The sequence below is a fragment of the Haliaeetus albicilla genome, chromosome 18 (genome assembly GCF_947461875.1).
Source record: "Haliaeetus albicilla chromosome 18, bHalAlb1.1, whole genome shotgun sequence".
Taxonomy (NCBI): domain Eukaryota; kingdom Metazoa; phylum Chordata; class Aves; order Accipitriformes; family Accipitridae; genus Haliaeetus; species Haliaeetus albicilla.
In genome coordinates, this window is record NC_091500.1 from 462093 (window position 1) to 489097 (window position 27005).

General features: G+C 67.3%; 3 protein-coding genes across 4 annotated transcripts in view; 1 reads left to right on the forward strand and 2 right to left on the reverse strand.

Annotated features, from left to right (window-relative positions):
* Positions 1-525: 525 nt before the first annotated feature.
* Positions 526-11652, reverse strand: DPYSL5 (dihydropyrimidinase like 5). Its single transcript, XM_069805395.1, has 12 exons — positions 11139-11652; positions 9172-9330; positions 8185-8364; positions 7998-8066; positions 7726-7770; positions 7385-7460; positions 6156-6312; positions 4955-5096; positions 4426-4568; positions 4145-4352; positions 2623-2791; positions 526-1723 (listed from the first exon to the last, which is right to left on the reverse strand). The coding sequence occupies exons 1-12, from the start codon at positions 11397-11399 to the stop codon at positions 1638-1640; spliced, it is 1695 nt and encodes a 564-aa protein (XP_069661496.1). The 5' UTR covers positions 11400-11652; the 3' UTR covers positions 526-1637.
* Positions 11653-14088: 2436 nt separating this feature from the next.
* Positions 14089-21894, forward strand: LOC138689925 (collagen alpha-1(I) chain-like). Its single transcript, XM_069806573.1, has 4 exons — positions 14089-14360; positions 14429-15227; positions 15311-17296; positions 21616-21894. The coding sequence occupies exons 1-4, from the start codon at positions 14089-14091 to the stop codon at positions 21892-21894; spliced, it is 3336 nt and encodes a 1111-aa protein (XP_069662674.1).
* A 65-nt stretch (positions 21895-21959) lies between these two features.
* Positions 21960-27005, reverse strand: part of DNMT3A (DNA methyltransferase 3 alpha) — a 47753-nt gene continuing 42707 nt past the window's right edge. For both annotated transcript variants that reach the window (XM_069805387.1, XM_069805386.1), the window contains exons 18-23: positions 26724-26814; positions 26489-26637; positions 26288-26373; positions 25657-25726; positions 25277-25395; positions 21960-25149 (exon numbers count right to left, since the gene is read on the reverse strand). In XM_069805387.1, the coding sequence (XP_069661488.1) occupies positions 25008-25149; positions 25277-25395; positions 25657-25726; positions 26288-26373; positions 26489-26637; positions 26724-26814 (657 nt within the window). In that variant the 3' untranslated portion in view covers positions 21960-25007. The remainder of the gene's footprint in view (positions 25150-25276; positions 25396-25656; positions 25727-26287; positions 26374-26488; positions 26638-26723; positions 26815-27005) is intronic.

Here is a 27005-nt window from a genome sequence, read left to right on the forward strand (position 1 = left end):
TGCACGCGTGTGCCCTCGTCCCCAGTGCCACAGCGGTGGGGAACCGGGCCGGGGGCTGCAGGCCGCATCCGGTGCTGCCGTGGCAGCTGCGTGCCGGCGGCTCAACCCGGGGCATCCCGCAGGGGTTGGAGGCCTGACCCGGCGCGTCTGTGCCCGCACACGCTTGTATGCACGGACATGCGTGTATTCACGCACTCGTGTGCGCTGGACTGCACGCTGCTCCCCGGGGTGCATGGGGCTCCCCCTCCCCAGGCAGCCGCTCACCCCGCTCCCCCCCAGACAGCACCCAGCCATGCTCGGGGGGGGTCTGAGCCCCCCACCATGGGCACCCCCCAGGGGCAGCATGGATGGAGGTGCAGGGGGGACATGGAGACAGTCCCTGACCCCATGGCAGGGTTGGCGTGCAGCCGTGCACGCCGAGAGGTGGGGACGATGCAAAGCCCACCATGTGCCTGACCCCAACCGGGACCCCCCCCCACAGGCATCCAGCCCCCCCTTCCCCGCAAGCAGGCGTCGAGGCCGGGCGCTGTGAGAACGGTCTTTAATGAGCAAACAGAAACGTACTGCAGGTTCCTAAAACGGCCAATATGCAACTACCCGGGGGCGGGCAGGACCCCCGTGCCGGGCTGTGCCTACCCGGCCCCCCCGCACACCTACAGGGACCATCTAGGGGAAAAGTGCACAAGGAACAATTCACATCTGACACTACCCCAGGGGACAGCTTGGGGGGGGAGTGGGGCGCCCGCCGGATAGCACCAGTGCGTGGCCGGGATGGGGGGGGGACAAGGACCCTGCTCTGCCGGGGCCACGCGCACCCGGACCCACACCCCACCGGCACCCGCCGAGCATCGCCGGCCTGGGGGTCGCCGGCAGCCCAGTGGCAGGGTGTGGAGGGGCCGGGAAGGGGCAGGGGCAAGGGGTGCTCCTGGCACGGCGTGAAACAGGCGGCCGCTGTCGTGCGTGGAGGGATGGGACGCGGGTGCACGCGGGTGCGCAGCGAACACCTACCTCACTGGGACCGCGCACGGTGCAACGTATGCGCGCACGCAGGCGGCAGCGAGAAGCCCGCCGGCACCTCGCACAGAGGGATGCGGGCGGGCATGCACGCGTGTGCCAGCGAGCGGCTGCCGGCACCATGCTCGTGCGGGCGCGTGCCTGCCGCGACACTGCTCGCTGCCGGGGCGTGGGAAGGGCTCACGCGTCCCGCATGGGGCCGGGGTGGGAGCAGAGGTGGGAGCTGGTGGGGCAGCCCAAGGAGGGGGGAAAGGGTGGAGAGGGGGGTGGGGGGGTCCCTGCTTCTCCCCTAACGCTAGTGACACAAACCACTTCAGAGTATTTCCACGTGATGCACAAACAAGTCAAAAATTCACTGATCCAAACCCAACGTGCAAACAGAAAAGGGCCGGGGCTGGCCCACCCGCTGCCCCTGTCCCCTCCCGCCGGCCGGGCCGCGGCCCCCCGGCCCCCGGCCCACCGCACATGGCTGCCGGCTGACGCTGCCGGCACGGCCCCGCGGGCAGGACGGGGACCGGGCAGGGCCCCCCAGTGCGAGGGGAGCCCCGCCGGAGCCGGGGTCCCGGGGCGGGGGTGGTGTGGGGCCGGAGCCTGGTCCTCAGTTGGGGGACAGGTCCCCGGCTCTACCAAATGCCGCTCGACCGGCCTCCGGGGGGAGCGAGAATCCGGGCCGAAGCTCGCTTTGGAACGTGGTCATCGATCTGAGAACCTGCCGGACAGATGGACAGATGGGCATCAGGGCAAGAACCCAACAGCCACCCTGGCACCCGCAGCGCGGCCGGCAACCCTGCTGCCAGCACCGTGGGGACACCGGGTGCTCTGTGTGTCCCCGGCTCCCCCACAGCCCCTGCTCCTGCCTCGGTGGTGCCGCACGCAGTGGGGAAGCACCGGAGCACCGGTGCCTCATGCAGCATTGGCCATACTGGGACTGACGCTCGTGACCCCCCAGAACCCAGCGTCTTGCCCTGGGGGGGTCAGAGTGTCCCCGGCCCTGCTAGGAGCACCGAGCAGGGTGCCGGCAGGGAGCTTCACCGGAGGCTCCCAGCCCCGGCACAGCCAGCACTGAGCCACGGTGAGCACAGGCAGCACAGAGCGCTGCAGCCAAGGGAGCAGATGCAGCCAGTCCCGCTCCTGTCTGAGCATGGCATGTGGCTCGGTCCTGTCCGGCACAGGACAGTGCCATGGCAGCTGTGGGGTGGGAGAGCGGGTGCCCACCGGAGCCGCGGGGATGACCCCCATCCCTCCGGTTCCGCTCCCAGGGACAAAGGTGCCCAAACACAACGCATGCGCTGGCTCAGTCCTGCCCGCCCTGGCCCCCCGGCCCGACACAGATCCCTGCCAGGCGCAGCTACGCGACAGACGGTGCGTGGAGGGATGGGCGAGGGCTGGTGGGGCTGTGGGTCTGGGGAGGTGGTCAGCTCCCTACTCTACTGTGGGAGCACCGGGGTGGCACAGCCCCCTGCCCGGGAGAAGGGGGGTTGCACCCCAGGGTGGCAAGCGCCCAGCTGGTGCCGGAGAGCCGCCGGGTGTGGGGCTGCCGGTGAGCCCCAGGGGGGGCTGAACGCGGGACAGGGGCTGCCGGGACCCTCGCTGCGGCCCCGCTCTTACCAGACAGGCTGAAGCTGGACTCGTGGAGGTCCCTCATGCCCCCGTGTCGCGTGGCAGGCCGGGTGGGCGTATCGGCCAGGGGCGTCCCCGTCTCTTTTTTCCCGGCATGCACAACCACGGCCACGTCCCCCAGGTATGGGGTGCGATCCACACCCCGCAGCTTTAAACTCTGCCGGAAGGGAAAGAAAAAGCAGAGAGAGCATCAGCTCGGGCGACACCGCGCCGCGGTGGGCTGCGGCCGGGGCGTGGGGGGAGGACTAGGGGTGCTACTGCCTTACAGCGGGGTGCGGATCAGCCGGGTGTGGGGGGGAGGGAAGGGTGCGGGGGCATGCTGCGGCGTGGGGAGGGGGCTGCAGCGTGGGGAGGGGTACAGGTGGGGAGGAGAGGCACCCAGTGGGATGCTGGCTGGGCTGCGGGGCTCCCGGTGCAGGAGGTACCGGCACAGAGCGGTGCCAGAGCAGGGACTGGGGGAGGCAGGTGACCCTGGCGGCGCAGCCCCTCAACCCTGTCCCTCCCGGCGATGCCAAGCCGACCCCCCCCAGTGCTGGCTGTCGGCTCCCAGCTCCCCGGGACAGCACCCGGACCCCCCAGGCAGCCCCTTCCCTCACAGCATCAGCACCACATTGAGCCCCCCCAGCACATCTCCCACGGCTGGGCAGGGGCTGGCGAAAGGCGCAGGGGCACGGAGGGGTTCCTGGTGCCGGGGTCTGTCGGAGCTCCTGGGTGTCATGCCAGGACAGCCCTGGGGACCCACGAGTGCAGAGGGGGATGGCAGGGTGGAGGCTGTCCCCCTCGCCCGCAGTGGGTCAGCAATGGGATGGGGGGACCGGGGGGTAGAGCGGAGGAAGAGGGGGCTTCTGCAGCCCCACCAAGTGTGGGCGAGACATGCGCTGCAGCCCAGGGGAGCACGTGCCCCGGGGTCCCCTCCTGTCCCAGCCATGTGTGACCCTGTGCCGGTGCACGTGGGGCCGCTGTGAGGCCGCCTCGGGCGGCTGCAGAGGGGGGACCCTGCCAAGGGCAGAGAGCCCAGGACAGCGGAGCGCGGGGGGGCCCCCAGACGCCTGGCACGCACCTCGCACACGTGTCGGGACAACCGCCGTCCACAGCAGCACATAGTGAGACTGTTCCCAAACACTCTGCACCGCCGGCACACGGGCAAGGGCCCAGGGAGGGGCAGGAGCTGGGGCAGCGGGGTCCTCCATCATACGCCCACCCACAGGGACCCCACCGCTGGCGCTTGCCCCTGACCAGGCACTGCCACTGCCATCCTCCCCCATCCCCAGCACGAGGCACGCTGCGCTCCCGCCACACGATGCTCCAGCGTGGTACTGACCGCGGCATGGTGTAGCACCGTGATGACATGGCACTAGGCGCCACAGACCCGTCCCCCCATTGACCCATGCTGCTGGGACCACCGCGACCACTGCCTCCCTCGGCCCCTCCAGCAGCCGGGAGCCAGGCACGGCGCAGCTCTGCCCCACGCCGCAGCACAGCACCCACACGGCCCCCGCCACCCCCCTACCTTCTCCCGCTGCACCAGCTTCTTATAGACGGAGTCCGGGAATGAGCGGAGCGGGCAGAACTTGCCGGTGCCCTCGGCACACATGAAGACACCGTTCTCGTAGACCACGCGCCCGCGGCTGATGGTGACCAGGGGCACCCCGTGGCACCGCATGTTCTCGTACAGGTTGATGTCCCCCCCCTGCACCTGGGTGCTGGCCGAGATGGTCCTGGGCGGGGGGACGGGGCAGTGAGTGGGTGCCCAGCAGCACAGGGAGCCCCCTCCCCGCCGGCTGCACCTACTTGGTGGCCTCAGGGTCCCAGACCACAACGTCGGCGTCAGCCCCGGGGATGATCCGGCCTTTGCGGGGGTACAGGTTGTGGATCTTGGCAGCATTGGAGCTGGTCACAGCCACGAAGCGGTTCTCATCCATCTTGCCCCCGACCTGCCGCCGGGGGTGGGGGTGAGGATGTGCTGGGCCACATCCTACCCCAACCCCACAACACTGCCCAGCTGCCTGTGCCCCTTCCCTCACGCTCTGTGCTGCCTACCCCAAACCCCCCAAAAATCTCAGGGGGTGCTACTGGGGCCGGATCCCTTGCTGGGACCCACTGGGTTGCACTGGGGAAGCACCTTGCCTGCCCCCACACCGGAGGGCAAACCCACCCAAGGGACGTCCCGTGGGACCCACGGAAAGGGCCCTCCAACCCTAAAGCTGGGGCCAGCTCAGCCCAAGCTGGACCCACTGCCGAGCCCCCCGAGAGCCAGGGTGGGGGGACAGCCCCGTCCTGGGGGTGCCTGGGGGCAGGGGAGGGGTGTGGGACCCCGTACCACGCCTCGCTCCCAGATGATGTTCATGCGGTCCTGCACCCCGCTGACGCCGTGGGGGATCTTGGTGAAGTCCTCCTTGCCCATGGCTTTCTGCTTGGTGCTGAAGGGCCGGTGGTCAGAGGCCACGATGTTCAGCGTGTCACTGCGGGAGGACAGGACAGCGCTGCTGATGGCACAGCTGGGGCAGCTCGGCCACAGCCAGCCACTGGCATGGCAGGTGGCCGGGAGCGGGGTGCCCAGGGAGCTCAGTGCTCAAGCAATGGAGCACCCATGCCGTGGGGTGCCCAGGGAGCTCAGCACCTTGGGAGTGGGGTGGCTGGGGAGCTCAGCACGCAGGCAGCAGGGTGCTCAGGGAGCTCAGCACTTGGGGACACCTTGAGGTGCTCAAGGAGTGGGCAGCCACGCAGTGGCGTGCCCAGGAATCGGGGTGCCTGGTGAGCAGGGTGTCCAGGGAATAGGGCATACAGGGAGTGGGGTGCCTAGGGAGCTCAGAGCCCAGGGATGGGGGCGCCTGGGGAGTGAGGCATTCATCCAGTAAGGTGCCCAAGATCTGTGCCCAGGGAGCAGGGTGCCTGGGGAGCTCAGCACTTGGGGAGTGAGGTGCTCGGGGAGCGGGGCACCCACCCAGTGGGGTGCTTGGGGAGCAGGGTGCCTGGGGACCAGGGGCACCCATGCACTGGGGTGCCCAGGGAGCTCAGCACCAGGGAGCGGTGTGCCCAGGGAATGGAGCAGCCATGCAGTGAGGTGCCAGGGGAGCTCAGCACCCAAGGAGCAGGGTGCCTGGGTATTGGGGCACCCAAGACCCCAGGTGCTCAGTGAGTGCTTGGAAAGTGCAGCACCCACAGAGCAAGGCCCCGAGGGAGCACAGTGTCTGGGAAGCGAGGCACCCAGAGAGCCCAGTGCCCAAGAAGTGAGGTGCCAGGGACATGGGGTGCCTGGAGGCCAGCCCAAGGAGGGGGGTTGCTCAAAGGATGGTGTGTCTGGAAGGCACAGCACCAGGGGAGCAGGGTGCCTGAACACATGATGCTGGGGTGACGGGGCAGCGGGACGGCATGGCACCTGGGAGCAGGACGCCTGGGCATGCAGAACACCAGGGATGCCCGGAGAGCACCAGCAAGCGTGGCAGCTGGGGAGGGGGTGCCGGGAAGAATGGCCCACGGGGAGAGGGTGACCAGGGCGCGGGGTGCCCGAGGTGCCTCACTTGGCAAGCAGGCTCATGAGGTAGGCGGAGGTGTTGGTGTCCAGGCGTAGTGGCGGCACAGTGACGTAGGCGGCAGCATGGAACCAGTCCTGGTGGTAGTAGTGCAGCCCGGTGAGCGTGGCGTGTGCCGTGGTCGTCTCCGCGTACACCACCTTCCCTGCCGGGGTGGAGGCACACGCATGGGGCGGGGGGCAGTGGGGCGGGGGGCGACTGTGCAAGGGCGGGGTGTGCACAGGTGAGCGTGCAAGGGGCATGCGTGTGCTCTGTCCGTGTCGGTATCTCTGCAGGCAGCATGTGCCTCCGTCTGAGCATGTGTACACACATGCTCACGTGTGTCGCGTGTCTGTGTGAGCAGTGCTGCAGGTGCCTGGTGGCTGGGGGCCCACATGTGCACATGTGTCTGAGGGCACATCCCCACATGCACATATGTGCTCCTGTGTCCATGTGCCTGTTCCTGCCTGCATCCCTATCCACGCAAGAGCCCATGTGTCTCTGCGTGCCCATGGCTCCGTACCTCCCGTGCCGTGAGTGTCCACCCCTCTGCATGTGACACGGCCCTGTGTGTGCCCATCCATGTCCCTTCCAGCCCACAACCTTCCCGCTGCCCACATTCGCCCTGCGTGTGGCCCGCGTCCGTGGGTGTGTCTGTGTCCATGCATGTGCCCCTTGCCCACACATGTCCGTGGCTGCATGTGCCTGTGTCCCTGCGTGTGCCCTGTGTCTGTAAGCCCGCACGGGCTCACGCTGGTGTGTGCACACCCCTCCGCGTGTATGCCGGTGCCTCTGCCCGTGTGCCCGTGTCCCTGTGTGTGCCCACGCGTGTCGCAGCCTCCCGCCCAGGGACAGTCCCCACCACAGGGGGCGGAGCTACGGGGAAAGGGGGCGGAGCTACGGAGCAGAGGACAGATCCAAGGCGCCAAGAGAACGAGCGGGGCTACAGGCGAGGGCGGAGCTAAGGGCTCTTCAACTGTAGGGGGCGGAGCTACAAGGCAAGAGGGAGAACCAGCGGCTCTGGCTGCAGGGGGCGGGGCCAGGGGACGGGTGGGCGGGGCCAGAGGGCTCCCACCTCGTGGCCACAATCCCTGGGGAAATGCAGGTTTTGCCCCAGTGGTGCCAGACCCCCCCACCCCACTGAGTCCAGAGCCCACGGGCGTCCACGTCCCACCCCACTGCCAGCTCGGGTGGGGGGGCCACATCCTGCCCTAGGGGTGGCCATCCGGGCTCCCTACCTTGCATCTTCGCGGCAGCGATGACATCCCCTGCAGACATGCTGGAGACGTTCACCAGGTAGATGGGGCAGTGGGTCTGTGGAGAGGGGGGTCAGTGCCACTGTCCCCATGGCGACCCAGTTCCATGGGGGGGTCCCAGCGCTCCTATCGGGACCTGGGACCCCCCCATGGAACTGGGGCGCCCACCCACAGATGCAGCAAAGGGGGATGCCCCAGCTGCAGGAGGTCCGGCATGGCCGTGTGCTGCACACCCCGCTTGCTCAGGGTGGTGGGAGGGACACCCCAGCGCAGACCCTCGGCAGTGAGGTTCAGTCCTGGCCACCTGGCTCAGGACCACTCACCCTGTTGGCAATGGTGATGACACGGTGCGTGGCCTCAGCTTCCAGCTGCAGAGACAGTGGGAGTGAGATGCACGGCATGGCATGGCAAAGTGCCCCGGCTAGGGCATGGTGTGGGTTTGGGTGGGTGGTGCAAGGATGGGCATGCAGATGGGTGCACGGACAGCACAGATGGGTGCACAGGTGGTGCCAGCTATGAGGATGCCCCGGAGCATCCCAGCCATGTCCCAGGATGCCACCTGTGCAATGACTCAGGGACACCAGCAGTCGCCTACCTCTTCAGGCCGGCTGATCTCAATGCCCTCCGGCCCCGTGATGCCCAAGTCCAGTGCCTCCTTTGCTCCCTAGGGAATTGGGCAGGGGTGTGTGAGTCAGGGTGGAGGTGACACGAGGGGCTCTGCCTGCCCCAAGCACATGGCTGGGTGCCCATTGCTGCCGGGCACTCCCGGTCCCGGCGCTCACCTCAGCCACCAGCTCGCCGTTCTCAGCATGGACTCGGGCGATGGCGCCGATGTCGCGGCAGGCCTGGAAGACCTGGTAGAGCTCGCTGTCCCGCAGCATGTACAGGTCCTTGTAGGTCATAAACATCTGGAAGGAGTTCACCCCCTTCTCCCGCACCAGCGTCTCCATCTCTGCCTTCACCTGCACAATGATGGGGGGGGTCAGCACAGTGTGGGAGGGATTCGGTGGCTCTGGGGTGCACGGGCAGCCATGGGACCCACTCCTCCCACCCTGCCATGAGGCAGGGACTGACGCTCCCCCCCTGGGGATGTGAGATGCAGGATTTGTGCATGCACCCTGGGGTGATCCGGGGAGCGACAGATGCTGGGGGGAGAGCAGGGGGGATTTTGCTTGCCATGTCACGCCATGATCTGGCCCTGGCCTGGCTGGATCCCTGGTGTGCCAGTTTTGGGATGCACCCTGGGGGGCACCTGCTCCATCCCCTTCCATCCCCTGCTCTGCCTGGGGAGGGCCTGGCTGGGACACAGGGTACACAGTGGCTGGGGTCTCCCTCAAGCCAGGCCTGATCCTGCTCCGGCAGCTTTGGTGGGGATTGCATACACCATAGGATGGGGTCTGGGTGCCGAGCAGGACCAGCCCCCGCTGCCACCCCCATGGGGGCCATGCTGCAGGATGGGGTCCCCCCCTAAGCTGGGACCACCGTGCCCAGGCACCCTGCTCCCCTCCATGGAGTGGCAGCACCTTCCCTGCCCTGGCAAGGGGCTCAGCCCCATGCAGACCCCCTGCCTCGCTGAGCCCGGATCAAGGCAGCTCAAAAGGCAGCCTGGGGGCTCAGCCCAGCCCACCCCAACAAGCAGCTAATGGGATCAGCGGGGCTGGGAATTAGCCCTGGCCGTGGCAGCTGCTCCCGGGCACTGTGGCCCTCGGCCTGCCTCGCTGTGCCGGCATCAGAGCCTTGCTGTACTGGCGTGGCATGGCCAGACTCACCTTTGGCGCCCACCAAGTGATGCCCATGTGCAGGGCGTAGTCGCAGCAGACCTTGGGGTCAGCCAGGCTGCGGCACTTCTCGTAGGCGTCCAGCAGCGAGGTCTCCTTGTCAGGCAGGACGTGGCCGATGATCATCGTCGTCCCTCCCACCAGGGCTGCCTGCAGGTTATGGGGGACAGCAGCAGTGGTGGTGGGCAGGATTTGTCCTGCTGGAGAATGGCCCCCGAGGCCCGCGGTGCTGCCCACGCCACGAGGCAACACTAGTCCTGTCTGGCTACGATCAGGGCTGATCCCCGGGCGGCCGGGCTGGGACAGCCACATTTGGGGCATGGCAATGCCTGCAGGCAGGTGGGGGCCCTGGGCTGGGCTCCGTTGCAGGCAGGGATCCCCCCACATCACCCTGGGGTGCAACCACCCCCCGCAGTAAGAACCCTGGTCCTGCCTGCGGCTGCCTGGATGCAACAGCACATCTGGGTGCATGACACATCTGGAGAGCCCCATCCTGCTGCCCGCTGGGGCACTGACTGTCCCCCCCAGCACCAACCACTGGATTTGGGGTGCCAGGGGTACGCCCTGCCTGTGCTGCCCATGGGCCTGGGCACCGCAGTCCCTGCAGCCCCCCAGCTGCACCTCTGGCACAGGGCCTGATCTGGGATGGGGCTGCCCAGCCCAACCCAGCCCTAGCAGCATGGGGGCCACAGGGAGACAACCCCCTCCCCCGCCACGGCATGCGTGGGCCACAGGGCGGGCGCTGTCACACCCGGCGGTGTCCCTGGCTCACCCAGCCTGGCTAATCCCCAAAGCTCCTTTACCAATTGGCCCTCATGGGCTGGCGCCAGCGCAGTGCTACAAGGCAGACTGCTGGGATGGGGATGGGGAGCAGGCAAGGCACAGGGTGCACCAGCATCCTGCCCTCCGGCACATCTCTGTGCCCCCCCCGGGCCCCTGGCTGTGCCGCGGCATGGGACCATCCCCCCAACCCCTTTGCTGCAGCCGCCGTGGCAGAGCTGAGCCCCCTGCCCAGGGATGCTGGGCACGCCGGGGCCAGGCACAGCCAGTGCTGGCTTGGCACAATGGCTGCTCTGTGTGGGGTGCTGGAGACAGCCGGCCCCGGCACTGCCTGGGACAAGCCCGCGCCGGCACCTTGACACCCCGAGGCAGCGGCACCCAGTGCATGGCACCACCGTCCCACGGCAGGGCCCTGCAGCAGAGGGAGGGCCCTGAGCCAGGCTGGCACCGCAGAGCATCCTTGCTGCTATAGGTGACTCCAGCCGAGCCAGACCTGGGCTTGCCATGTCCTGGTCTGGAGCTGGACGAGCATCCCTCCCCAGCAGGGTCTGTGGGGCAACAAGGGGTCCCTGCGTGGGAGAGAGCATCTTTGCTGCGCGCAGGTGGGCTGCACCCTGTGGGGACCAATCCTGCTGGTGCACCCACCCCTCTGGCTCGCCCTCCTGGGACTGGGGGCTCATCTGTCGGAAAGCGGCATCTTTCACTCACTGCCCCATGCCAGCAGCATCGGCTCGTGGGGGGCACGGCCAGTGGCGCGCAGGGAGCTGCAGGAGCAGAGGGACCCCATGCCGGCACAGGTGCCGTGGCCCCGGTGGGAGGAGGAGGATGCTTACAGCAAGGGGACCTGATGGATGGGGACACGGGGACAGCCTGGCACAGTGCCACCCCACCAGGGACTTGATGCAGCCGGCTGCCCGCAGTGCCGGGGCAGAGAGCCTGCTCACGCCGCACAGCTCCTGCCAGCGGGACCCGGCCACTGAACGCTCTTGCCTGCCCGGCATCCCCCTTGGCCGTAGATGCTCCGTGCCAAATCCCTGCAGCACCCATTGGCACCTGGGGGGCCAGGGAGCCCTCCCCGAGCTGGGAGCAAACCCACCCGCCGGGGGCTTGGGCTGCGGGCAGAGTGTGCAGGCAGCAGCGAGCCCAGGGAGTGCAGGGGGGGTGTGGCTGGGTGGTACCTTGGTGCCATGGTAGAAGTCATCCACGCAGGTGGCATTCATGAAGGTCTGGTGGAAATGGGTGCTGGTGTCAATGCCGCCAGGGATGACGAGCTTGCCGGTGGCATCGATGACCTTCGCCCCGCCAGGGATCATAAGCTCACGGCCCACTTGCTGGATGATGCCGTTCTCGATGTAGACGTCCGCCTCCAGCGTGCAGTCGTCGTTCACCACCTTCCCCCCCTTGATGAGGATCCGCATGGTGGCCGCATTGGCGAGCATGGCGCTGCAAGAGCAGGAGTCAGCCCCGGGGCGGCTGACGGGTGCCCCCGTCCTGCGCAGCCCCCTGGGGCCGGGGGGGGCTCACCCCCACCGCCCACCCCGGGGGTCCCAGGCTGGCACGGTGCTGCCGCTGCAGGGGTGAGTCCCCCTTCTCGGCACGGGGACCCGGTGCAGGCAGGCAGGCAGGGCTCCAGGCAGCCCAGCGGCTGCGCATCCGCCATGCCCATCCCCGCCCTGGGCCATGTCAACACTGGATTATCTCGGGAAATCCGCAGGGGGGGGGGCCCTGGGCGCCGGGTCAGGGGCTGCCACTCTGCCGAGCCCCCCTCCTCTGGTGACATCAGCCTGCACCCTGGTCAACGCCGACCGCCCCATGGTCTCAGCACCTGGAGCCGGCTACGGACTGGGGCTGCCGGACCCCCACCCTTGCCAGCCCCATGCACAGCCAACCCCCCTTTGCTCCCCCCCTGCTATGGGCAGGGACCCCAGAGCGAGGGAGGGGGTCAAGCCCCAGCTGCTGGTGCCACATGTGCTGAGTGGACGCTGTTGGGGCTTCTCCCTGGGGCGTGAGCCCCCATGCTTGGGGCAGGCTGGCTGCCTCTGGCCCACAGCCCCGCACGGTGCAAGCTCTGCTGGAGCTCCCCACGCTGCCTCAGCGCCGCCTTCGCCCCCCTGGCAGCGAGGGGCGTCCCCAGACACGATCTATAATTCATTTGGTAGATGAAGGTCAAACGTGATCGACCTGTCTGAGCAGGGCCGGCACGCGACAGCTGCACGGGCACCCTGGGAGCACCATCCCCCCAGGGGGCGCGAGGTGGCCTGGGACCCCACCAGAACCCACGGCACTGCCCGGCCTCACCGGCACAACCACGGGGCAGAGCCCACGATGGCACCGGCCGTGGCTGACCTGCACCGAGCAGCCCCGGCTGCCACAGGGTGAGCGGGGCCCCAGCACCCACCGAACCCCAGTGTCCCCAGGCCCCCGGACAGGGACGGTGCACGCCGTCCCTGCCATGATGCCGGGGTCAGCACTGGGCCATGGGGCAGAGGATGCTGCTGGTGGGGGCACGGTCCCTCGTGGCAAGGGGCTGGCCCGGTGCCCCCACAGCCCTGCCGCCATTCCGTGTGGATGCTGGGGCTGGGGCACTGCTCTGAAGGGACCGTCCTGAGCATGTGCCAGCGATACCCAGCCGCCCGGCGAAACGCCGGCTTGGCAGCAAATGGCTTCCCCGGCCGTTGGACCTGGCGGAGAGCCGCGGTGGCCGGCGGGGCTGAGCTGGGCCCTGCCAGCAGCTGAGCATTCCCAGCGCTGCAGGCAGGAGCAGCTGCCTGAGGAGGGCGAGCGGCTGTGCCCACTGCAGTGCCAAAACTGTGCTGGGGCTGGGGGACACCGGGAGCCCTTGCTGGGTCGGCTCCTGCCCCAGGGCTCCACAATTGCAATGCCAGCCCTGCTGCGGGTGAGGTCGGTGCCAGCCTGTGCCTCATCCCGCTGCTCTCATGCCGGCACAGGACGGAAGGGAGCACCTGCCGGAGGGTCCTGTAGCCAGCCCCCCTGCCGTAGGGAACGCTCCTGCGAAAGGCAGCCCCCGCCCTTCCAGGAATGCTGCCACCATGCACAGCTGCACCGGCTGCTGAGGGATGGCAGAGGAAAATGGGTCCCAGAGGGACCGAGGCGGGACAGCAGCGACCTTCCTGCCGGCAGCAGCTCCTCGCGCAGCATGCCAGGCCACCGCGGCATGCCAGGCACCGGCACCCCATCCCAGCTGGTCCCAGGGCAGGGGCAGCCTCTGCCCATACCTGCCCCCCAGGTCTGCCTCCGGTACCCAGGGAAGCTGCTGCCCCATGCAAGGGCTGTGCTGGGGGGCACCCAGACCCACAGCTGCGCAGCAGGGGGCGAGGGGGGCAGCCCCAGCTGGAGACCTGCTGAACCCCTATGCCAGCAGCAGCCAGGATGGGGCAAGATGTCAGGGTAGAGGCCGACCTTGGTAGGGTGAGGGACTCCAGGAGATGCGCTGGTGCCCACGGGAGACGTGGTGGTGCCCACTGCCACCCCTGACCCCCCTGGGACCCTAGGGCAGGGGTGGGACGGGCAGGATGGTGCTTGTGTGGCACAGGAATGGGGGTGTGGGAGGAGGGTGGGGCATGGCACCCCGAGATGAAAGCGGGTTGTTGTGATGGATGGATCTGGAGCGCGGCAGTGTGCAGGGAGGCAGCCTGTGCCGGCTCCCAGCAGCACCGCAGAACCCCCCCGCCACATGGCATGGACAGGGCCCCCCGACACAGGTGGGGTGGTGGGAGAGGGCACCTGTTGTGCCTGGTGCTGCACAGACCAGGATAGGACCTGACCTGGCCCGGCATCCTGCACAGCTCGGCCTGTCCTGGGACCTCATGGGCAGGACCGTGCTGCCGAACACTGCCCAGCTGCCAGCCGGATCCGTGAGGTCTGGCACAGGGGAGCGGGTGGGCTCTCTGGCCCCACAAGCAAGACTGGGGAGAGGGTGGCTGCCATGGGTGTGCTGGAAGGGGGTGAGCATGGTGGGCAGTGGCAGACGCACAGGGGGGTTGAGGTGTTGGCCGTAGGGACAGAGCATCACTCAGGGACACAGGCGAGGGTGAGCGTGGTGTGGGCTGGACACGATGCACAGACGAGGGCTGGCAGCTCCAGACGCTGCCCGTGGCCTTGGCCACCATGGAGCCACCCACGCCGCCGCTGCTGTGCTCCCCCCACCCCGCTGCACCAGGCCCATCTCCTGCCCCCTCCTCGGAGACCCAGCCGGCCGCCCCCTGCACCCCCCCCGGGAGACCCCTGCCACCCCCCGCCTCCTGCACCACCAGCCACTGCTCCAGCTGGCACACCGGTTCCCGTGCCCAGCCCAGGCTGCCCACCGTGGACTGCCTGGCACGCCAGTCCCCCCCAGCTCACACTGAGCATCCCCAGGGGCTCTGCCCCTCTGTCCCCCAGTCCGTGCTGCAGTGCCAGCGTGGCACAGCCTGCCTTGGGAACACACGTGCTCTTGCCTGTGCCCCAGAGAGCTGCTGCGGCACGGTGGCACAGCCGGCATCAGGCAGCAGTGGTGGTGGCTGCTCACTGGCGTGGCGGGCAGGAGGTTTCTGCCAGACAACAGGTTCCCCGGGCAGGGCAGAAACGCTGGGGGGGCCGCGACCATCCTCGGGGACAACCCCCCACCCAGCCCCGCCACTGCAGCCGGCACCCCTGTACCGCAGGCCCTTGGGCTTGGCTGTCCTTGGGCGCTGCCGGCAGCCTGGCCGAGCCCCGAGAGGCGGGGGGCTGTGGCTGTGCTTCCCGGCATACAAAGCAGAGCGGCCATCTCGGGGGGCTTGCGGCCCCCCCAGCGCCTGCCGGCTGCTCTGCCAGCCCCGAGCCGCGGGGGCTGGCAGGGCGGGGGCGCGGGGACAGCTGTGACCCCGGCAGGACAAAGGGACCCCTGCCCTGGCGGGCGCTGCCGGGGGGGCACCTGTTGGGGCCAGGGCGGCTGCTGGGCCCCGGCCTTTGTGCTGGGATGGTGGGGGCTGCGGCACGGCCGCACACAGAGCCGCATTGTGCGGCGAGGCGAGGCCAGGGGCTGCTCCCGCGGCCTGCCACGGCCCCTCCGCTGCCCCCCGCTTTTGTCTGCGCCAGCGAGCCTCCCGGCACCCAAACTGCCCGGTACCCACCCTCCCAGATGGGGCTACCTGGCCTGGGCCGTGGCCGGGACCCTCCTTTGTCAGGGGTCTGGCTCGGTGACCGTCCCCTTCTGGGCAGGATCAGCCCTGCCGGTGACACTAAACCACGACCATCGTCTGTCCCTGGCCGGCGGTGGCAGCTGGGTGGGCATTGCCCCCCGCCCGGGAGATGCCTCTTAGGGTGTCATGACTGCTGTCCGTCGTCCCCCCCCCCCCCCCTTCCCCAGCTCCCTTTTGGACACAGCCAGGCCGGGCACTGGCATCCTGCTCCGGTGCTGCACGAGGGGCCCACGCTGCCGTGCCCCGCTGCTGGGGTCCCACCAACAGCCCCCCTGGCCAGGATGAGCTCCAGTGCTGGGGTGACCGAGCCACCGCCCCGGGAAGGACGGGGAGACCTGGGTTGCCCCACAGTGACCAGGGCACCACGATCCACAGGCGAAGGGCCACAGCCGCTCTGGCAGAGCCGGCCGCCCGTGCTGCCAAGGCCGGGATGCTGCGGGCAGGCGAGCAGCCGGTCCTGGTCCCCGCGGGCACCTTGGCAGGGCACGCTCCACGGCACGTGCCACGGCGTGCCGCACACCGTGGCACAGCCACACCCGAGCAAGCGCGGGGCGTGCTGCCACAGCAGAGGGGTGCCGGGCAGCCGGTGGGGTCCCCCAGCCCCGTTACGGGGGTCCCCGTCCCACCCGGGGTGTGCCGGGTGGGCGCGACGCGCCCGTCACTGCGGCAGGCCCCGAACCCAGGGGTCCTGCCAGCCCCCGGTGTGGGTAAGGGGGGTCGCGGGGCTGCGGAGGGGGGGTGTCCCCGGGCAGACACGGGAGCTGCTGGGGGGTCCCCGGGCAGAGAGAGAGCCGCGGCTGCCCGCCCCCGGTGCGGGGTGCCAGGCGGTGCGGGGCCGGGCCCCCGGGGCAAGGGGCGGGGGCGGCCCCGGGGCGAGGGGCGGCCGCGGTGCAGCTGCGGCGGGGCCCCGGGGAGCAGCTCCCGGGGGGCGCGGCTGGGTCCCGGTGCCGGTGCCGGTGCCGGCCCCGCCAGCCCCGGGGTGGCCCCGCAGACAAAGCCCGGTGCCGCCCAGCACAAAGGATGCTCCGAGCCGGGGCGGGGCCGCCCGGGAGCCCCCGCGGAACAATGGGCCGGGCCCGACGGGACCCCCGCCCGCCCCCGCCGCCCCCCCGCCCGCCCCCCGCGCCCCGGGGCCCCCGCTCCTCCGCGCCCGGCGCACCTGCCGCTCCGCAGCCGGTCGCGACACGGCGCCCACGAGGGAGCCGGGCCCACTCGGGCGGGGCGGCCCCGTCGCCACACCCCGCCGAGGCGAGCCCCTCGCGCCGTCGCGACACCATCGCCCTGTCGCGACAGGCGACTCGCCGTACGTGGGCGGGGGCCACACACCACCTTTCTGCCCGGCGGTACCCCGCCAGGCGCCCCGTGCGGGGGGTGGCGGGCGACTCCCCCTCCCTGCCTGTCGCGACACCCCCGCCCGTCGCGATACGCGCACCTGTCGCGATTTTCCCACCCGCCGCGATACAGGCCGCGACAAGCCAGCTCCCGCCCGTGCGGGAACATCCCGGCCCGTCCCACTCGGCCCCGCCGGTACCTGCCGCTCCCGCTCCCGCTCCCGCTCCCGCTCCCGCTCCCGCTCCCGCTCCGGCTCCGGCTCCGGCTCCGGCTCCGGATCCGGCTGCGCCCGCCGCGCTCCCCCGTCCGCGATCGCCTCTCACCCAAACCTGCGCGGCGGGGGCGGGGCCCACCCGCAGCCGCGGCCAATCGCCGCCCGCCTTCCCCGCCGTGGGCGGGGCCGGGCCCTCCCAGCATATTCGGCTGCGCGCGGCCTGACGGACCGGCGGAGGGGGCGGGGCCGGCGCACGGGACCCCGCCCAGCGGCGGCCACCTGCCCGCGCGGTTGCCGTGGTGACGGGAGCCGGCACAAAGGCGCGCGGGGGCGACCCCGAGTAACCCCAGACCCCCCCCGGACCCCTCCATGGCACTCGATGGCACCTCCCCGTGGCCCCCCGACCACCCCGGCACCTCCCCGTGGGACCCCTGTAGGCCCCCACCACAGCCCCTCCCGACAACCCCCCCACGCGGTAACCCCCCCCGACAGCCCCCCCCGGCACCCCATGGCCCTCCCGTGGCACCCCCCCGACACCCCCGAAGCATCACATTGCTCCCCCCTGGCCACCCATGACGGCCCCATAAGCCCCTCCCAGCAGTGCCCAGTAACACCCAGTAGTGGCCAGCACAGCCCAGTAACAGCCAGTGGTGGCCGTAAGGTCCAGTAGTGCCCCGTGCACCCCAGCATTGCCCAGGAACACCCAGTAGTGGCCAGCACAGCCCAGTAACAGCCAGTGGTGGCCGGTAACATCCAGTAGTGCCCAGTGCACCCCAGCAGCACCCAGCAACACCCAGTATTGCCCAGTACAGCCCAGCAGCACCCAGTAATACCCATCAGCCCCCAGCACAGCCCAGTATCTCCCAGACCCTCCCAGCAGCCCCCAGCACAGCCCATCCCAGCACCCCCTGGCTCCCAGCCTGTGGGGACAGGACACAGGAGGACATGACGGTGCTGTGTCCCCCCCCACCGCTGCCCCGAACACAGCCTGAGGGACCGGATGCACGGGGCACCCTGCGTGCAGGATGCGGCCCTCGGCGCCGGGGCTAGCACATGGGGTGGGTCCTCATCTCCATCCCCTGTCCCCATCCCATCCTGGCCATGCTGCCCAGTCCTCGGGGTCTGCCTGGCTCCGCCAGGTCCCTTTCCTGGCCTGAACAAGCCCCGCGTCCCTCAGCCTCTCCTCACAGGACAAGCACTGCAGTCCTCTGAGCAGCTTGGTGTTCCTCAGCTGAGCTCGCTCCTGGTTTTTGATGTCATCCTTGTATTAGAGGCCCTGGGACAGGACACAGAATCACGGAGTGCTCTAACGAGCGCTGAGTAGAGAGGGATGATCACTTCCCTTGATCTGCTGTCTGTGGTCCTGTGGTCCTACAGCTCAGAATGCTGTTGGCCTGTGGTGCCGGGGCACACGTTCAGCTTGTGTCTGCCCGGAGCCTCGTGTCCCCTCCAGCAGAGCTGCCCCCAGCCTGTATCGCTGCCGGGGGCTCTTCCTTCCCAGGGGCAGGAATTTGCCTTTGTGTAGGGTCCCCGCTGGCCCCTTCCTCCAGCCTGGCTTGGTCCTGCTGGTGGCAGCTCTGCCCTCGAGCATATTGACTGGTCCCCACAGATTTGGCCATCACAGAGTCACAGATTTGGGTTGGAAAGGACCCTCAAAGGTCATCTAGTCCAACCCCCCCTGCCATGAGCAGGGACATCTTCAACTAGACCAGGTTGCTCAAAGCCCCATCCAGCCTGACCTTGAATGTTTCCAAGGAAGGAGCATCGACCACTTCTCTGGGCAATCTAGGCCAGTGTCTCACCACCCTCAGCGTAAACAATTTCTTCCTTATATCTAGCCTGAATCTCCTCTCTTTTAGTTTAAAACCATCACCCCTTGTCCTGTCGCTACAAGACCTACTAAAAAGTCTGTCCTCATCTTTCTTCTAAGCCCCCTTTAGGTACTGGAAGGCAGCAATAAGGTCTCCCCAGAGCCTTCTCTTCTCCAGGCTGAACAACCCCAACTCTCTCAGCCTTTCCTTGTAGAAGAGGACGTTCATCCCTCTGATCATTTCTGTGACCTCCTCTGGACCTGCTCCAACAGGTCCATGTCTGTCCTGTGCTGAGGACCCCAGCACTGGACGCAGGACTCCAGGTGGGGTCTCACCCGATCAGAGCAGAGGGGCAGAATCCCCTCCCTCGACCTGCTGGCCACGCTGCTTGGGATGCAGCCCAGGACACGGTTGGCTTTCTGGGCTGCGAGCGCACATTGCCAGGTCTCGCCCAGCTTTTCATCCACCAGCACCTGCAAGTCCTACTCCGGGTAGTACCTGTAACCCTCGTCGGCACTCCGTGGTGGTACCAGTAGCCCCAGCTAGTACTACAGGGTACAACTGCTGTCCCTACGGGCGCGCTGGGTTAGACTCGCCCTTACTACCTGACCCTCCGCATTAGGCCCGGTGTCCCTACCCGACGTTCCGGGATAGAACCGGTTGCCCTAACGGTACTATGGCGTTGTAGCGGAAAACTTTGTGATGCGCCGGAGTTCACCTGTTGTCCCTACGGGCGCGCCCTGTTACACCAGGCCTCCCTTCCTGAGCCCCCAGGGTAGGCCTGGTATCCCTACCTGGTGCACCTGCTTCAGCCTGGCGTCCCTTCCCGACGCTCCGCTGCTCTCGATCCCTTCAGCCCCCAGACTGTGTTGATACTGGGAGTTGCCCCAACCCATGTGCAGGACCTTGCACTTGGCCTTGTTGAACCTCATGAGGTTCCCATGTGCCCACCCCCCTGCCTGCCCAGGTCCCCGGGGATGCCAGCCCCCCCTCCCCATACTGACTGCAGGTGTGTCACCCGCAAACCCCAGTGAGTGCTGCCTGGCCGCCCCAACAGCCCGGGGACCCCACTGTGGTGCCTGGCGGCACCCACTCACCACCAGCCCCCGGCAGAGCACGGCTCCCCGAGCCGTCCACCACACCCACCACTTGCCAGACCCCACGTCCCGGCACGGGCACACGTGCTCAGCACCGGCCGTTCAGGGATGTGACATTTGTCTTTCTCCACCCCTCAGGGATGTCCCCCTGTCCCCATCACCTTCCAGAGATGACAGAGAGGGGCTCACAAGGACCCTGGCAGCCCCTGGGCATCCTTGGGTGCCACCCCTGGGGGGGAGTCAGGGTGTCTCAGGACAGCCCCTGCCTGGTTGTCCTCCATTTTGGGCAGTTTTCCTCCTCCAGCCCTGTCTCCAGGCGCTTGTCATCCGTCTCTGCTGTTCCCAGCTCCAGCCCCTTCCCTGGGCAGCCCCCGGCTGCGGGGGGGTGGGGGTGGGTGCTGTCCCTGGCCCAGGGGTCCCTCACCCCCGCCAGCCCCTCTCCTGGGCTCTGTCCCTTGAGGGGTCCCCACGGCCATGCTCAAGACCCCACCACCTCGCAGTCTGGCATAGGGACTGGGGGGGGATCCCCAGGAGTCTCGCTACCCACCTGGCGCTGCCTGGCTGGAGGGGAAACTGAGGCAGAAGCTGCTCAGGGCAGTTTCCTCACCCACAGCTCATGGGGCAGAAATGGGGGTCCCACTCTCCTGGGGGTCTGCACCCCCACACTCCAGTGCTGCATGAGCAAAGCCCCCCGTGCCTCAGCTCATGGCCCCCTGCACCTGGGACTGGGACCCCACTGCCCGCTGGGACCCCACTGCCCGCTAAGATCCCACCACCCACTGGGACCCCACTGAGTGCCCACCAGGACCCCACCATCACCTGGACCCCACCACCCATTGGGACCCTGTCATCGCTGGGACCCCATCATCCGCTGGGACACCGCTGCCCACCGGGAGCCCACCATTGCCTGGACCCTGCCACCCATTGGGACCCAAACACCAGTGCTAGGACCCCTCCACACCCCACCAGGACCGCTCTGCCCACCAGGACGCCCCCCCCACCCCGGGATGCCGAGAGGACATAGACCACAGGACTGCAGGGAGGTTTGTTTTTTTTTTTTTCTCTTTTTTTTTTCCTCTTTTTTTCTTTTTTTTTTTTGCACAAAAACAGTACATTTATTCAAGTGTTCTCCAGCACAAGTACATTAGAAAGGAGCTCGTCTGTATTATACTCTTCTGGGCACCAAAGAAAAAAAAAAAGGAGGATGGGATGGAAGCGGAACGGACAGACTTTCTACATCTGCTGCACGCATTGACCTTTAATTAGTTCAGAACAGCTATGTCACGAGCAATACTTACACAGATACAACAGAGTGCCGGGCAAGCCCCGCGGGCCAGAACCATACGGTGAAATGCACAGTATTCAGCGGCAATAAATAGAGAAGCGACCCTAAAAAAACAAACCAACAAAAAACAAAAGGAACGAACCGAGAAAGAGAAAAGTAGAAAATAAAACGGGGTGGGGGGGGAAGAGCAGCTGGGGACGCTGGGCCGGGGCGGCCGCGGCGGCGCCGCCTGCACTGCTGGGAATGTGGCGGTCGGGCGCGGGCTGAGCCAAATCATAGGAGAGGAGGGTACCGAACTCTACGCGTTTATTCCTCGGTATGAGTACATGATTCCCCACAAATAGTTAAGCGTCAGCTACTTCAATGTCTAGGCTAAAACACATGAAATCTCTCGTTTAGTTTTCAAGTACAAAGTTAAAATGCCTTTTTGTTTTTTGTTTTTTTTTTTTAATAATAATATATAAGAGTAAAATAATAGTGCTCTTTGAAACTCCACTACAAGAAAACAAAACAAACAGTCATTGTCCAGACAGCAGACTTAATTTAACAATATATATTTTTAATAAAATGTTTTAGCACCGTGTTTGTCACCTACTCCCTCGGCGGATCTTAAGGAATTTAGGCTTTTTTTTTTGTTTTTACTGTTTCATCTAGGGCTGTGCAACAAAATTTGTCTGTTTGTTTTAAAAAAAGATGTGAGTCGGGTACGTTAAAAACTGAACTCTTTCCCCAGGCGTCCCCACGGTCCCCACCACCGCCGGCGGCTGCCGCGGAGCTGCCGACGTGCCCCCGGCACCACCGAGCCAAGCCTGGCGCCGCCCTGGCGCCTTTCCAGTTGTGCCGCGACGGGAACCTGCTTCCCGCCGGCACCGGCTCCGGTGCCGGCTCCAGCACCGGCCCGGGCGTCCCAGCTGCGGGCGCCCGGGGCAGGTGCAGGAACCGCCTGGGACGCGCCAACGCTGCACCAGGCCGGCTCACCGTGCTGCAGAGCCGGCTGGGACCCGGCCCATGAAAGGCTGAGAGGGTCCCAGGAAGCACTGCGGCACTGCGCCAAGCCAGTGCGGTGTGGCGGGGCCCGCCAAGACCCCCCAAACCCTGCTGCAGGGCCGTGCAGGAAATGCAAACGGTGCTGCAGGGCCCTGCAAGGCTCACCAAGGGTGCTGCACGGCTGTGCAGGATTTGCACCTGGTGCTGCAGGGCCGTGTAGCGCTGCCACCTGGTGCTGCAAGGCCATGCAGGACTTGCAAACGGTGCTGCAGGACTGTGCAGCACTAGCACCCAGAGCGGCGGGGCCATGCAGGACCAGCACCCAGCACTGCAGGGCCACACAAGACTCACGGCCAGTGCTGCAGTGCCACGCAGGACCTGCAAACAGCACTGCAGGGCCACGAAGCACTTGCACCCGGCGCTGTGGGCCATGCAGGACCTGCAGACAGCGCTGCAGGGCAGTGCAGGACCCACAGCTGGTGCTGCAGAGCCGTGCAGGACCTGCGAGCGGTGCTTGCAGGACCATGCAAGACTCGCATGTGTTGCTGCAGGGCCGTGCAGGACCTGCACCCAGCGCTGCAGGGCCACGTAGCACTTGCACTGGTGCTGCGGGCCACGCAGGACCTGCAGACAGCGCTGCAGGGCCATGCAAGGCTCGCGCCCGGCGCTGCCGCAGCAGGCGGGACTCGTGCGCGGCGCAGCAGTCTTGTGCCAGACTCGCCCTGGCGCTGCAGGGCAGCGCGGGATCCGGCCCCGGGACCAAGCCGGAGCCCACAGCCACGGCTCAGCACCGGGGCCGGGGGGCCGCGTCCCGCCTCGCCTCCTTTACCACCTGGCAAAGCTGGGCCCCGCGGTGCCCCCCACCGCGGCCGCCCTGCGCCTGCTCAACTCCCTGCGCCGCCCGCACCGACAAGAGGGGCCTCCGAAACCCCGGTAGCACCAGGCGCGGTGGGGAGGTGGGGGGGGCCCCGGGGCCGCCCCCCCGCCTGCCCCCGCCACTGTCGGTCCCAGCACCTCTCAGCACCTCTCAGCACCCCGGGGGCCACCGGCGCGGCTCGCTGCCAATTAGCCAGCACCCCGCACCGAGCGGCCGGCGGCCCCTGCCTGCACGCGGACCTCCGGCACCTTTCACAGTTAGAGAAGAGACGGCAACAGGCCGGAGACCCTCGTGAGCCTCCCCCGTGCCGTAGCACCAGTCCCTGCCCCTGCCGGAGCCCCTCCGCTCCAGCACCGGGCACAGGATCCGGCCACCCCAGTGGGCACCGGGGATGTGGGGCGATGCCCCTGCACCGAGCCGGACCCACCGACCTACTGCGGCACCCACAGCTGCCAGACAAGTAGCACCATCCACAGCAATGCCAGCACCTGCCCGCGTCCTGCCTGCACGCACCACGGCTCCCCTCTGCACCGCCAACGCCGTTGCGGCACCCGGCCACCTGCGGCCGGGGCTGCCTGCCCTCGACACCGACACCACTGCTCCTGCGGCATCCCCGCGCCCACCGTGCACCTCTCGGGCACCCATCACCCCGGAAAGGGGGGCACGGGGCCACCCCTGGCACGGGGCACCAACGGGACACAGTTGCTCCAAACCCACGCTCGGACAGAGGAGCGATGCCCCGAGCCGCCCGGTGCACAAGGCCACGCCGCGGGCAGCACCGAGGTCCCATCCCGGCTCACCGGGGCATCGCCCTCCTGCCCAACCAGCCCGGCCCCGCGGATGTTAGCACCAGGGTCCGGGGACCCACAGCCGTCCCCGTCCCGCGCCAGAAGCGCCCCAGCCACGCTCCGGCACCGCTCCGTCCCACGCTCGCTCCCTGCCTGCCTCCCGCCCTGCCTGCGACCCTGCCAGCGCGACACTGCCACAGCTTTCGGCAAGAGCCCGATTCACAGCACCCGTGCCCCGTGCCGGCCTGGCAGGCAGCACCTGCGGGCAGGAGCAGGCAGGAACACCCTGCCACTGCCGCCGGGTCGGGGAGGGGGGACAACCAGCACCGGCCCGGCCGGGGACGCCACGTACGCAGAAGAGCACCAGTACGTTTGTGCGCGTCGCAGGCAGGGCAGGCAGCGCGGGCAGGGCCAGGCAGGGCAGGGCGGCCACCGCCGTCGCCGAGGGAGGCGCTTCCTTTTAGGACAGAAAAAGGTTATTGCATGACTCGGGATGGAGACGCTTCCCGCCCGGCTGCCGCCCCGGCCCCCTCCCGCGCCGCTCGCTCGGAAAGGCCCGGCACGTAAGGCAACATGGAAGCTGATGTCTCGACTCACCCCGCTGTTTAAAAGCACCATTATGAAGTCAGGTTGTACAGTAGTAACAGTACCTTTTATATATATATATATCTATATCTCATATCTATCATATATATATAAACTGTAAACAAGAGGTAACAGCGGCTTCTAGAATTTGCTTTCTTCAAGGTTTCCCGTGTGGTAGGCACCCAAAATACTGTAGAAAAGGTGTGTGTTGTGGTGTGTGTGTTCTCGGCTTCCCTGCCAGTTGGGTTGGCTCCATATCACCAGTGAACGGTGCTGGTGGAAAAGAGTGAGGCTCAGTCGCTGGGCGTTGCGGAGCCGGCCGAGCGCCTCCCTGCCGCTTCGTGCTCCCTCCAAGCTCGCCGGGCCGGCGGCCGGGGCCACGAGCTCGGCGCACGCTCGGCGCAGACGGAGCGGGTCTCCTTCGCCTCCGCCTCTCCCGGCTGGGGTTTCCCGCTGCCGTTTCCCCTCCTCCGAGAGCAGAGCTGGCGACGGCGTCTCGTCTCGCCCGCTGCTCCGAGAAGCAGAAACCAAACCAACAGAAAAACCCAGCCAGAAAAGAGCGGAAAATTAAAAGGTTACCCAAAAAAAAAATGGTTTTGGTTTTTTGTTTGTTTTTTTTTTTTGTTTCGTTTTTGTTTTTTTTTGTCGTTTTCGTTGGTTTTTTTTGTGGTTTTTTTTTTAAATAGGCTAAAAGCTGAACATTGGAAATTCAGGAGAGGACACCGAACCCTTTCGCTCGGGGAGACGTGTGCTGGGTTCCCGTCGGGCTGCGAAATCCCGTCTCTTTTCTGGGTGCTGACTCTTCTCTCATTCCGTGTTTTCACTTCTCTTGGCGTGGATGGTTTTGTTTCTGACTCGCTCCGTGTCACCAGTTCCTGTCTGTCTCTCTTAAACGCAGGCAAAGTATTCCTTCAGGGGAGCAAAGAGATGGCGGATCACCGGCACGCTCCAGGATCTGCCGAGCAGTCTCTGCCGGGCCAGGCGGCTCATGTTGGACACGTCTGTGTAATGCACTGGGAAGCCGAAGACCCTGTGGGGACACAGGGAGGGGATGGGGAGCGGGGTCAGAGGGGTGCTGGCCCCGAGGGACGCGGCGCTACCGGCCCACCCCTGGCGCACGCGCAGCCCCGTGGTGAGCCCTCAGCCGGCCGTGGTACCTCTCCATCTCCGTGCACCAGAGGATGTCCTCCTTCTCGTTCATGAAGACGGGGAAATGCTGGTCCTTGCCCTGCTTGATGGAGTTGGAGCGAGTGGTGATAGTTCGCACTTTGCTGAACTGCAAGAGGCACAGGCTCGTCATGCCGGGGGGGGAGGCAGGATGGAGCCCCCCCGGCGTGCTGGCTGGGCAGGCAGGGTGGTCACAGGCAGGGTGACTCCCGTCCCGGGGTACCAGTGCTGCTGCCGCATCCCTCCTCCACGCTGATGGGACCCCTCCCCAAAAGGTGTGGGACCGCCAGGGACGACCGCCAGACCCCACCGCTCCCTCGGCCACACCGTCCCCGCTCCCGCCGGCTGCATCCCGCGTGCCGGGGCTGACCTTTGCTATCCTGCCGTGCTCCAGGCACTCCTGCAGCTCCAGCTTATCGTTGACTGTGGACGCGAGTGGCCTGGGGAAGAGAGACAGGGTGGGCACCACATCCCCATGTCCCCATGCCAGCACCTGCGTGGGCACAGGGCAGCTCTCCACCTGGGGTTTGTGGGGGGGCCAAGGCTGTTTTGGGGGGGCTGCGGCAGGCAATGGTGAGAAGCAGCCAATCCCCGTGGGAGCCTGCCCGTGGCCACCAGCTGTGTGCCACCATGACCCTCGTCCGGGAGGGACAACAGAGGGCAGCTCCATGCCACCCCACCAGCATGAGGGAGCAAGGACAGTTCTGGCCTCTGTGGGGTCCACTGCTCTGGGCTTTAGGGGTGTGCTGTCACCCAGTGCCACTTTGTGAGCCCCTCACTCTCGCCCAGCACTGACTGGGGTCAGGGGGACCCCCAGAGCCACATCCAGGCCAGGGGAGGACCCAGGGGACTGGCACTTTCCGCAGCCCCCGGCAGCACCCTCCCTCCCGGTGCTGGACCAGGGGCTGCCAGCCGCCCCAGCCCCACAGCGGGCAGGGTGACAGGCAGGCAGCCGCCGCAGGCTGGCCGCAGCGGCGCGGCTCCGGGGCACTCTCACCAACCTGTTCATCCCGGGAAGGTTCCCCCAGAAGTACCGTGCCCTGTGTGCTGCAGACACTTCTTTGGCATCAATCATGACGGGGTTGGACTGCGAGAAGGGCGAGAGGTGAGAAGTCAGCGGGGCTCGGCAGCCCACCGTGGGGGCAGGACCCTCAGGGTCCCTGGGGCTGGGTTCCGGAGGGTGGCGACCCCCCGGCACTCACCTCCAGGAAGCGTGAGATGTCCCTCTTGTCGCTCACCCCCATGGCCACCACGTTCTCAAAGAGCCAGAAGAAGGGCCGGTCGTCGCCCTCCTTGGGCCGGGCTTCATGGAGCAGGCGGTAAAACTCGAAGAAAAGCCGCCCAGTGCCCTCTGGGCAAGAGAGGAGAGAGGGGCCGGTGTCAGTGGCGGGGGGCTGGTGGTGGGGGTCAGCCCCAGCACGGCAGGGAGACACCTACCATAGAGCCCCTTCCTGGCTGGGTTGACGATGGAGAGGTCATTGCAGGGGCTCCCCCCGATCACCAGGTCGAAGGGGCCCCACTCCTGTATCTGCAAGAGGGAGAGCCCCCGGTGAGCTGGGCACTGCCCGGGGAAGACGCTGCCGCCTGCTTGGGGGACGGTGTGCCCGGCGGGGGGGACGCCTGGACACACGATGGGGTTGGATGGTGGCCGAGCTCCCTGGCAGGACGGTGATGCCATGCTGGTGAAGCCCAGCACGTGGGGAGATAAAGGACAAGGGA

What these genes read in the sequence shown, in the direction of transcription:
- DPYSL5 (XM_069805395.1), bottom strand. Translation starts at nt 11,399, where the DNA reads ATGCTCGCCAATGCGGCCACCATGCGGATCCTCATCAAGGGGGGGAAG. An exon ending in ACGGCGAGCTGGTGGCTGAG is followed by an intron (nt 8,067 to 8,184) that starts GTGAGCGCCGGG and finishes CCAATTCCCTAG; the next exon opens with GGAGCAAAGGAGGCACTGGA. An exon ending in TCATCTGGGAGCGAGGCGTG is followed by an intron (nt 4,569 to 4,954) that starts GTACGGGGTCCC and finishes CCCCGGCGGCAG; the next exon opens with GTCGGGGGCAAGATGGATGA.
- LOC138689925 (XM_069806573.1), top strand. Translation starts at nt 14,089, where the DNA reads ATGGAGCCACCCACGCCGCCGCTGCTGTGCTCCCCCCACCCCGCTGCA. An exon ending in CTCTGCCCCTCTGTCCCCCA is followed by an intron (nt 14,361 to 14,428) that starts GTCCGTGCTGCA and finishes CCTGTGCCCCAG; the next exon opens with AGAGCTGCTGCGGCACGGTG. An exon ending in GCCCCTCCCAGCAGTGCCCA is followed by an intron (nt 17,297 to 21,615) that starts GTAACACCCAGT and finishes CTCTTTCCCCAG; the next exon opens with GCGTCCCCACGGTCCCCACC.